At 31.0% G+C, this 12123-nt stretch overlaps 1 protein-coding gene across 1 annotated transcript; it reads right to left on the reverse strand.

Moving 5' to 3' along the window:
* Positions 1–202: 202 nt before the first annotated feature.
* On the reverse strand, positions 203–5151 carry LOC145318155 (uncharacterized). The gene is made up of 7 exons (XM_080159799.1): positions 5038–5151; positions 4504–4644; positions 3633–3767; positions 3034–3249; positions 1855–2011; positions 1344–1534; positions 203–448 (listed from the first exon to the last, which is right to left on the reverse strand). The coding sequence occupies exons 1-7, from the start codon at positions 5143–5145 to the stop codon at positions 281–283; spliced, it is 1116 nt and encodes a 371-aa protein (XP_080015925.1). The 5' UTR covers positions 5146–5151; the 3' UTR covers positions 203–280.
* Positions 5152–12123: the final 6972 nt, after the last annotated feature.

Raw genomic sequence — 12123 nt, forward strand, 5'->3', positions numbered from 1 at the left:
GAAATTAGAATACCTACAGATAAATTGTCGGCTTATCCTAGCTGAGAGCAGCAGCTGCCTTTTTTACCGTAGATTATTATATCGTAGCAACAGAGGGCGACTTATAACATTGGAGATGGCAACTGTCTATTTTTTTAGGTCATTATATTGCAGATTACAAAAAATATAATAAAAATTAGAATACCTACAGATAAACATAAAAAATATTTAGAAATATTTATTTATACCTGTACAAATCATAAAAAAATGTACTACTTTACAATTCAATTTGTACATGATATTAACATAAACTAAATTTGTCCATTTTAACTTTGTTGAAGCATTCCATAATTAAATCCGCAATACCAATAAATGAAAGTCCAAGCCAGAGGCCTAGTGCCGAGCCAAGGTCCACAAGAAGGTTTAGTTCTGTATACCCAGGCACTAGGCGTTTCACAGTTACAGTGTCCTAAAAAAGGTAGTGCAATTTATAATGGAATAAGTAGATTTTAAAGATATTTTTTCCAAGTATGGCTACGAAAATAATCCACAGGATAAGAATATGATCTCAGCCATACTTAAAACACTTGTATAGCAACATATACCCGATTGAATAAAAATGATGTGATAATAGTTATTTCTCGCATCGTATTATAAACGGCTTTCCGCTTATATAGAATGTACAATTAAAGATTAAAACTAGTTTTTTTAGCCCCGAGGCTCTGAAGGCACTGGCTAAAAAAACTTTTTTTAATCTTATGATTGTACATTTTTATATTCGTAGAAAGCTGGATATTATACGATGCTAGATATCGTTTTTTCGTATGGATGAGAACCGGTTCCTATCCACCGGATTCGAATGAATACGAGAAAAAAAAACTATTATGTTATTTTATTTTACTTCTGTAACTAGAATTCATAAGGAAAAAAACAAAAAAAAACTTTTCTTTTAGGATAACCATTACAGCTGGCTAAATTTTTAAACAGTATGTTTAACAAATAATTATAATCTTTAAAGACGGGGGGGAAAAAGAGGCAAAAAGTATTTAGTCATTTCTTAATTATTTCCCATGATAATAAGTTAAGGAATAAGATATATGATTTAAAATCATAATTTAAAGCACAGAATCAGAAAAATACAGGGAGGGAGGGGACACTAAGCTGTTTAGTTCTCTAGTCCCCAAAGTTTTATAATACTGTTTTCTTATTCGTTGGCTTTTATTGAATTGTGGTTGGTTGGTTCATTAAATTGAATGTCTGAAAGTTTCAACCACTAATTGAAATCTGCGGGTCGGGTATCACATCAGGAATGTACACCAATTTAAAGGTCATGTTCTTATCCCTTTAAATCCCTGAAAACATACCTCAAAATAGATCTTCAATATATTTGCACCCAAAACCTTCCTAGGTTTAGATTTCTGAACAGCACTTAGCAGAAATGTTTGGCACGGGGGTGGACACTCTGGAGGTTGGGATATTTGAAAACCATCTAGAACTAACTCTGACGTGTTTACAAGATTGCTTCTTGTGGTCTTTGAAACAGGTCCAACAATGCCTAAATGAATAATCAAATCATTAACTGAATCATTTCCCCAGTCCACAAATTACTTTTAGTAACTGCTTATTGTTAGACCTTATTGTTAATACTAAGGTACTATTACCCCCATTCATAGCAGACAAACAACTCTTTAGGTTTACTTCATTATAGGCGGGTGAGTTTTTTTTTATGCAAGGTTTTACCCAAAAAACATTGCACATCTTATGCAGTAGCATCAGATAAAGTTTATAAGATCTTAGTTTGACACAGATTGGGTAAAGATCTAAAACAAAAAATGATACTTAATGCTATACACAAAGTTTATGACATAAATTCACCTTTGCATTGATCCTTATGAGACATCCAAGGCGGTACACATCCCAGCTCTGGCTTATAAACACCAGCAAGATATGTATCCATGCACTGACCATAGCTCTCTCCCTTGTCAGTATTATAGTTCTTGCAGGTACCATCATCCATTTCATTAACAGTCATCTGTAACAGGCACAATTGTAATAAATATTTATCGCATTGTTTTATAGACACCTTTCCGCGGATATCAAAATCTAAATTTATATGATTAAAACAAAATTTTGTTAGCTTCGAGGAACTGAAGGCCTGAGCTGACAAAACTGGTAATAATTTTATGGTCATTATTTTAATATTTGTGGAAAATTTATGTAATACAATGATATATTTGATTTTTCAGTGTGGCTCAAAGATTAAAACCAATTTGGTTAGCTTGAGGAATTAATGGCTTGGACTAACAAAACTGTTATTAATTTTGTATTGTTTTTTTTCTAATGTCAATGGAAAATTGTCTTAAATACGATGCTTTGCAAGATTTTTCAGTGTGGCTGAGAACCGGTTCAAATCTAGCGGATATATGTATATCGGTTTCAAAGCCATACTGGGAATATCTTATGCAATTGGTATTAAATAGGCAAATTTTGGTTAGGTTAAGGGAAGGTTAAAAGTGCCCCGCTGAAATAGAACCCTATTGGGATAGTTTCCAGTAGGAACAGTAGGAATAGAGTACCCCAAAAAAGGTTTGAATGAAAAAACTGTTTCATTATTTAATTCTTAAACGTTGATATTTGTAATTAGAGTGAATGTAATGTCATCTTTAAAATAAAACTGAATTTTTACAAATCTTACAATGCAATCTATTAAATTTACCAATTTAACCTTTCAAAAATCATTTTGAACACCCTTAAGCAATTTTTGTTTGCTTTTTTCTTCAAGAAGGAAGAGGACATTGAGCTGTATCTTATACAAGTACCCAAAGTTTTATAACAATGCTTTTCTACTCGTTGGCTATACAAATTTGGGGACTTTTATTGAATTTTGATAAGTTGGTTTATTAAGTTGAGTGTCCAAACATTTCAACAACTAATTGTGATCTACAAAAAAAAATGTTTATCATCTATGTACATCAATTTATCGGCCATTGTCTTATCACTTTAGATCCGTGCTCTTTATTGGCTTAGAAGCATTGGATAAAAGTTAAAATCTACCTCAATTTTAATGTTGTTAATGTACAAGAGAAAGCTACTGTTTCCTTCGTCATTATCAACATGAATATCACCAACCATTGAATCCATGTCTGCAGAATAATCAACAAGTTTGCCAGGATCTGTTACAAGTGCTTCAAACTGAACCTTGGAAAAAACCTTGATCTTGCTGGGATAGTTCAGAAATGTATAGCAGGTTCCTCGTCCCATTATGAACGTCTGAATGAAAATTGAATTTAGGAAAATAATATTTTGTATTAATGTTAGAGAGTCAAATCCTATTTAATCTCTACTACATGGCTTTGAAGACAGACAAACAAACCATCTAAAGGAAATTCATAATAGTTATTTATCGCCTCGTATTGTTGCTAGTTTTCCGCGGATAGAATAATGATAAAATTTAGAATTAAAAGCAGTTATGTTAGCCCAAAGTAGTTGCAGGCCCAGGCTAAATAAAACTGGTATCAATCTAATGATTTTTATTTTAATATTCGTTGAAAATTGTCTGTAATACTATTCGATACGTGATTGCTGAGCATCGGTTCTAATCCAGCTGTTATTAATCGGTTTCGCAGCCATACTGGATAGTATATTAATCTTACCTTCTGTTTTACAATACCAGGATTATCGGCTGGGAAGGTGAATTCTGAGTTTAGTGTTCTCTCCAGATATATAGCGTCAAGAATCTCATCAAATGTGGAATTCTCACCATCCCAAGTTAAGTAATTGTCATCTAACTATAACATAATACAATTATATGTATGTAGATAAAAATGGCATTAGTTGTCCTAAATACTCTGGGGACTTTTGTAATATTGGTTGGTGTGTTTGAAATAGCAGAGTTTCAACCTGTCAACCAATAATTCTTATCTATAGTAGGGGTTATTTGTATATTATCAAATGTGATCAGTGTATCTTTTTAAAAGCAAAGCTTTTCTACAATTAGGGTCGGTCCGTACGTCCGTAACGGATAGCTTTTTTCGTTAATTCAGGCATGTTAGAATTGTCCTATCGATTTCAAACTTTGCATGGTGATTCCTTTAGTAGTTAGGTACGATTTAGAAAGCGTAGCAACTCTATAATCATTACCAGAAAGTCCGTACGTTCATTTTAAACATGTCGATTTATTTACTTTTTTAATTTTCATGTGATCCAATTATCCGATTGATCTGATTTTTCGTATATTAATTCCTAGGACAACAAAGTATAATGCTATAAGCGAAGCAACTATATAATCAAGTCCTAAAAATGGAAGTATGTCCATAAACATTATCCTGTATTAAGCAGTTTTTCAACAAATTTACTTATAATTTGGATTCGACTCTTATACATTTATATTCTGATTATTCAGTTCTGACACTATACAACTATTAATGTCCGGTTGTCCTACCGTTTCAATGCTTCGCTTTTATGGATGTTGTCATCCTTGTTATGTTTTAAATTACAATCAATACCTGCATTAGATAAACTAACCTTATCATGTAGACCACCAAACAGATGAAATACCGGATAATATCCAGTCTTGTTTAGCTCCCTTGGGTAGAATTGATTTTGTGGACAAACTATAACTGAAGGTCGGGGGACATCCTCAAATTTGGTTGTACTAATAGTCACCTAATAAATTAGTAATTATTAGGGGTACCCATTATTAGTAGCGAAGCTAATCTGTAATCATCAGTCCTTCCGTTAGTCCAAAGCGCTATAGTGGAAATGAAATTTACAGCTTCAAAGCTTTTTATTGAACTCAGACTTGAATACCATTGGTCAATTAAAATGTATATTTGTATTGTATGCCGTCATTTTATAAGGAGCTTCTACAATTTCTTGACTGTCCGACTGATTTTAAGCCGATTTTATTTTTTTCTGATTTCCACAAATCTTTGGTGTTTATGGTCCGATTAAAAAAAATATCTTTTTTAAGAACCCCTTAGTTTTTACAAAACCTTGTAGAAACCAGTATAGACATTGATAATATATACAACATTACTACTAGAAACCCCAACATACCTGCGATGGCTTAGAGATATAAATACTGATGGACTTAACCATTTGAAATACAAAGGCAGCCAAAGCAAATGCCTGTAGTAAAATTCTAAAATATTGTTGTTTCTTCATTCTACTTTAGCCTGAATTAAACTGAATAGAAAATAAATTTATTTTTGTATAAAGGCAAATAATCATTTATTTGCATAGACCCAAAAAAAAATATAGATTTCCATTAACCATAATATATATATGCAAATAGATTCATGTAATTAACAGCTTATAAGAATTTTAGTTTATATAACTATTCAAAGTTATAAAATACATATAATTTTTGTTTGCCTTGTGACTTTTTATTTTTATTTTTTATATTATTTTTTATTTCCATCAAGCAAAACCAACGTTTAATGATTTAAAAGCAAATTAGCCCCAAATTTTTAAGGAAGGCTATAGGAAATAAACCGCTCTAGCTGATGAATGACTGCTACATGAAGACTTAATACCCCAAATTTGAAGCCAAATGTTTAAATAAGAAAAACAGTTATAGGAATCTTACCAGCTAGAAACAAAATTATAAGCTTATTTGATCACAAAGGTAATATGCCAGTAACTGATTTTCAACTCCCTTAAATGGGGTATTCCTGTCCAGTTTTTTGTTTAGGAATGAATATTTCTTACCCGAGGGAATAAATGATGGACCGATAGGTCATCATTTATTCACAAAAAACTGGACAGGAATATCATTCTCATTTAAACAAAAACTCATTTTTATGCTAGTAATAATGTGGTTTAATTTTGGTTTTTAAATTTCATTTATTTCCCTGGTATAATTTTTCTTTCTTTTAGTAATTAATAAAAATTATAAAATCTTCCAAAAAAAATTAAAAATCTTCTAAAATCATACCAGGGATATAAATGAGATACCAGGGAAATAAATGAATATTTACATCCACTATTTAAGGGGTTGTTTATATGGGAATGTCATTTTTAGATGCCTACAATTTTTTTTTATTACTGAAGCTGACGTAGGCTTCAAATTTGAGGTACTGGATCTACTTGTGTCAGTCTTTAAGCAGTTAGAGCGATGTATCTATAAAATGTGCACAATGAAAAACTAAATATTTAAATTGGTTCTTTTCAAGTTTTTTTTTTTTTATTAATAAAAATTACTCTTTTTATTTAAAGATTACATAGCAATTTTTACCAATTTATTTGATCAATTGTAAATTGTATATTATTAAATTTAATGAAAGTTAAAAGCATAACAATGTAGTAACAATCTATTATTGGATTTTTTCATATATGCAAAAAATAATTTGTTAAATGATATCAGCTATATTTAGATATGTAACATCACTTAAATGATCCTTCATAATAAAGTAATATAATGTTTATCAATATTATGTCTGCTTAGATCACCTAAAAGGCTAAGCCGATGTTTCCTTAGTGTTCCCGGAAAAGGTTTTAGGTTATTGGGAAGTAGGAAGGAGAGAACGATAGAATAGTTATTTATCGCGTCGCATTATAAACTGCTTTCTGAGGATATTAAAATGAAAAATTATGATATTGAAACCAGTTTTGTTAGATCCGAGGGGCTGAAGGCAGGGTAAGTGGTATTAATTTTATATTTTTATTTAAATACTTGTGAAAAATTTTCATTAATAAGATTCTATACATGTTTTTTTCAGTATGACCCGTCCTAATCAAGTGGATATTTATTGGTTTCGAAGTCATGCCTGAAATTGCAATCTTAAACTTTTTAGATAAAAAATAATACTTCAAAGATTAAAAATTTTCCCTTACACATTCGTGTTTTGTTAATGACTTATTATTATGCAGTTTAAAATAAAATATCAAACACATACTGAACATATATTCAGCGTGTTTTGGTGACATTTACATGGGAAAAAAAGAAGGAAAAAAATTTAAATGCATTAAATATTTTTTAGTAGCGAAGCTACTCTATAATTTGAAATGTCCGTCTGTCTGTATGTCCGTATGTCCGTCTGTCTTAGTTTGGGGAAAACGTGATTTTCTCGGCTCCTATAAAAGATAAAAGGCTGAAATTTTTTGACAACATTCCCATTATTAAGGAGCCCAATTAACTATAAAACATCAATAGCGGTCGGACCGCTTTTTAGTAGGTTTTAGGTTATTTTTGTATTTTTCACATTTTTCTCCATATCTTTGGTGTTTATGGTCCAATTTCCAAAATTTTTTCAGTTTTAGATATCAAAATAAAATTTCCTGTCATTTCAAGAAAACAACTATGACGGACACATTGCCTTTAAGCAGGTTTTAAGCTATTTTTGTATTTTTCATATTTTTATCCATACCTTTGGTATTTATGGTCCGATTTCCAAAATCTTTTTTGTTATAGATATCAAAATTAAATTTTCTGTCTTTTCAAGAAAACATCAATGGGGTCAGACTGCCTTTTTGCAGGTTTTTGGCTTTTTTTATATTCTTTTCATTTTTCCTCATATCTTTGGTGTTTATGGTCCAATTTCAAAATTTTTTTAGTTAAAAATATCAAAATTAAATTTTCCGTTGTTTTGAGCATCCAGTATGTAATTTACTTTGACCGTCAGTCTGTTAGTCATAGTACTGATATATAAGTATTAAAAAAATAATAAAAAATGTTTAAAAGGTTTCGTGATTTTTCCCCAATATACATGTTTTTGACAACTAATCTTCAAATCCTTTACATAATATTTGTGCTTCGCTACTTATGGATATTGTCATCCTTGTTTTGTATAATGTTTCTGGGAATTGGCAGAAATTTAAGGATATGTATATACAACAAATGATTTTACAAGGAATCTTAGTTTTCGAATTTGCTATGAAAACAAGGATTTTTATGTCAAACTTGTTAACAACTAAACCTCCTCCTTATTTTCCAATATTACAAAAATAAGAAGAAAGTATTTCAGTACTCAAGAATAACAGGCTATGTGTGCTTCCATTTTGTCTACCATTAAAGATGAAATAAATAGTAAAGTACCAGCAAGACATTATCTCCATCAACAAATCATGAAAAAAATTCCTAAGAGCTTTTTAGAATCTTTTGCCTTAAAAAGTTCCGTTAATTCATTCTTAAAATTAATTTTTCCCTCGGATTCCTGTATAAAATCCTGTAGAGAACAAGGTTATATTCTGTTTTTGATGATAAATTAAGAAATAAGGGCTGTAAGCCCTGACAAGTTTTAGGGGTTTTGCTGTATGTTTATAATTATATTCCCTTATGCCTGGAAATGACCTAAAGACATATTCAGTGACACTCTACCTGGCTTATTCAGTGACACTCTACCTGACTTACTCAGTGACACTCTACCTGACTTATTCAGTGACACTCTACCTGACTTATTCATTACAAAGAATTAAACAGAATCCCATGATTCACAAAATTTAATTCAAATTCTATGGAATTAACAAGGTAGAGTTTATATATGGAGAGAGAAGACAATTACATATACTCACCCCCTAATGAAAATAAACTCATTCTTTGGGTGTTCAATAAGTAATCTTTGATGGGTTGTATAACAGCGTACAAGCTTGAACAGCAATAACTTTAATCTATATACATTAGTTATATTTATAACATATTATCGCCCATTGCCCTATACTATACATTAAGATTCTAACTTTATTTTAACATGAATAAATTGTGTATGGTTGTACAATAACTTTATAACCTAATTATTTTAGTTTTTATCCAATATTGACTAACAAACGTTGAGTAACTTTTTTCGATATTCAGTGCTCAAAGACCACACGTGAGTTGGAACATAGTTGTATAATTTGTTAAAACAAATAAACTGAAATATTGAATTTAAGTACATTTTTGTGGTATTCAATAATGGATAATCACAGCCTTGGCCTAAGTTCCTCACTTATTTTTTGTTGGCATTAAATTAGTTTGAGATTTTAAAAAATTGATATATCAATGAAAGCCCATGTAATATTTTTGAAGGTTCTTACATTCCTTATGATATTTTTTGCTACAAACACAATGCAGCATTAAAATTATACAAAAATACTTGAAATGATTGAAGCAGAACATATGGAATAAAGATTAGTTACACTCTAATAGTATATATGATAAACCTGACTATTCTATTCCAAAAGCTATGCCTATTAAAATTTACGTCCTACCGTCGTACTTTACATTTAAATCTAGTCTAAATGTTTTACAGTCTTAGTCTTTTTGTACCTCTCATATGTTCTATGATATTGTTCATGTACTAGCGACTTTGCCCTAACATTTAGGAGCTCTGTATTTGAAGGGTTATGTATGGAAAGATATTAACCTATAACAATCGAAAGACTCTAATCTAAATTAAAATTAAATATCCTAAAACATTACGGAACTTAGGTAAAGTTTCTAAAAACGGAAAACTTAATCAGTTCAATAGTTGTTGAAATCTTAAGCTTAAGACAAATAATAACTTTCCACTTCATATAAAAAATATATAGTCCTATTTAATCAGAAATATTAGTAGCATAGAACTATTTTGATAAATGTAAAATGTATATTCTGAATATTCCATTTTCACGTGTTAACAGTTATATATCGCATCGTATTATAGACAGCTTTCCGCGGATATTAAAACGAAAAATTAAATGAAAGATTAAAACCAGTTAGACCAGAGGGACTGCCATTTTATGAATTTTATTTTTATAATTCGTAGAAAATAGTGTGCATTATGCAATACATGATTTTTCAGTATGCCTGAGAACCTGTTCTAATCCAGCAGATATTAATCGGTTTGGAAGCCATACTAGAAATTGGTTTAAATTCTACTTTCTATTAATTGACGCATAAATGAATTTGAATAAACAAAATATTCCAATTTATTATAGTAATTTGGCAGCTCTACATAATAGATAATTATCATTTTTTGTATAAATGTTTTTCATCTATTCAGCAAACAAATTATTAGTGTCTATTGTATATTTGTATTCAGCTACTCTATAGACAACTTTTTTTAGAAATTTTTTTCTCCAAAATTTCAAAAGTTCAACAACTTTAGGCTATTTGTTTCGGCTGCTAGATAAGATAGATGTTTTGATATTCCCCTGACCAATAAGCATCTACCCTGCGACAATTGTGTTAAGCAAGTAACATATTATTGACGGATTATAAAATGAAAAGATTTTAAATTAATTTTAGTTTTGTTCCTGAGGGTCTGAAGGTTCTGGCTAAATCAAGGACGTCCAAGGGGGGGGGGGAATAAAGTGGTGAATACCCTCCCAAAACGGCACCCCCAAATTTTTTTTTCATTTTACACACCCCATTTAATATTTACCCCTACCTGGGGGCGGGGGGTGCCGTATATGCACCCCCAATCAATTAGGAGGGAGTATTTACTCCCCCCAAACAATTTAGGGGGGTAAATAAATACCCACCCCCCCCCCCAAATAAATAATCCCTAACAAAAAAAAATTTTACTACTACATATTTAATAATATTTCATAATTACTTTATTTTTTACATTATTAAATTACCTTCCCCCCCCCCCAAATATTTTACCCCGGGGGTAAATTTAGGGTGGGGGGGTAAACAAAATTTAAAATTTTACCATTTTACCCCCCCCCCCCTGAAGACAAATTCCCCCCCCCCACCCAAATAAAAAAGCTTGGACGCCCCTGGGCTAAATGGTACTGATTTATAATTTTTATTTTATTATTCGTGGAAAAATGTCTTTTATACGTTAATTTTACGTCAATGAGTGTGTAGTTTTCATTAAATTTGAAAGAATAAACGTAATTTCAAAATGAAAAATGTATGTTTTAAGCGTTCTTTTTTTCTTTACAGTATATATTTAGTTTTAATATAAGCGTAATTTTGAATAAAAATGAAATAAATGGTACAAATAATTACAAATTGAAGTAATGATTGATAAAAAAAAGTTTATAAACAAATTTATAATTTTATTTTTCTACTAGCGGCTACTCCCTGGAGGCACTTGAGGAGGGGGAAGTCGAGTTAGATATTCCAATTTCTTATTTTAGATTTTAAAAGAAAAAGTAAAAGTAAAAAAAAATTGGGGTGGGGGAAATTTTTTTTTTTTGGGAGGGGGGTGCCCTCCTCATCTCATTTTTAATTTTAGTTAAAGAAGTAAAGTATTTTTTTGAGGGGGGAGGGGGATTTGGAGAGTGGTGGTACCCTCCCCCAAAAGAGTTATAAACCTTCCCGGGATCTATGAGAATCTACCCTGTTAAGGAGAACTCAATCGGTTCAGCGGTTAGCGAGATCCTTCGTTACAGACAAACATCCTGTTACTTTAATGTAAGGATTGACGATTGTAGATATAATATTTGAATGACACTTAACCATATTCTATCAGAATTTATTAGGCAATTAAATCTTAACTCCTAGACTAGCCTAGGTATTTTTTTGGGATTATTTTTCCAGAATAAAAATTGAAAATATAGTTTCACACAAACTAGAGAGAATAAGCCGAGTGAGCAAACCCTATATCTCTTACAGTGTTAGATGGACGGACAGGCATTAATATTGCGTAGTTTCATGAAATAGTTAAGTCCTTAATGTATTTAAACCCTTAGGAGATACTTCAAGAAATGTACTTCGGGCTAGATAGCTAACACATTAAATGTATAAGTATAGATGTATAACTCAGACAACAACCTGAACCAAGAAGTGGTAACCTTTTTCGTCTACTAGCAAATTGTTTTCTTTTATAGAGACTTGGCAGTGTTTACATTTCCGACACTATTGGCTGAATTGAAAATCGGTACAGGGTCCAAACCCTGTGGGTAGAGATACATTTAGCTCGTTCTGATAAATAGAAAATTCTAGCGTGAGAGTTATCCGATACAGACGTACGGACCGACCCTAATTATATAAAAGCTTCGCTTTTAAAAAGAGAGAGTAAAAGACTAAACTATTTCTAAAGAAGTCTTTACATTAAAATTACACTTCATAGGAAGGATAGCGAAGGATAAAAGCTTACTGTCACATAATTTTAGAAAGAAATCTAACGAAAGGTAAGAGACGAAGGGCGTTGTTGTAAAGTTTTTATATGTGTAGCATCTCTATAGGTATTCTTTTTATCATGGGATCTATAGGGATAAGATAATGACCGG

The sequence above is a fragment of the Acartia tonsa genome, chromosome 1, assembly GCF_053477335.1.
Source record: "Acartia tonsa isolate MP-2025a chromosome 1, ASM5347733v1, whole genome shotgun sequence".
NCBI classification, from domain to species: Eukaryota; Metazoa; Arthropoda; class Copepoda; order Calanoida; family Acartiidae; genus Acartia; species Acartia tonsa.

What these genes read in the sequence shown, in the direction of transcription:
- LOC145318155 (XM_080159799.1), bottom strand. Translation starts at nt 5,145, where the DNA reads ATGAAGAAACAACAATATTTTAGAATTTTACTACAGGCATTTGCTTTG. An exon ending in ATATCTCTAAGCCATCGCAG is followed by an intron (nt 4,645 to 5,037) that starts GTATGTTGGGGT and finishes CTAATTTATTAG; the next exon opens with GTGACTATTAGTACAACCAA. An exon ending in CTGGTATTGTAAAACAGAAG is followed by an intron (nt 3,250 to 3,632) that starts GTAAGATTAATA and finishes ATTTTCATTCAG; the next exon opens with ACGTTCATAATGGGACGAGG.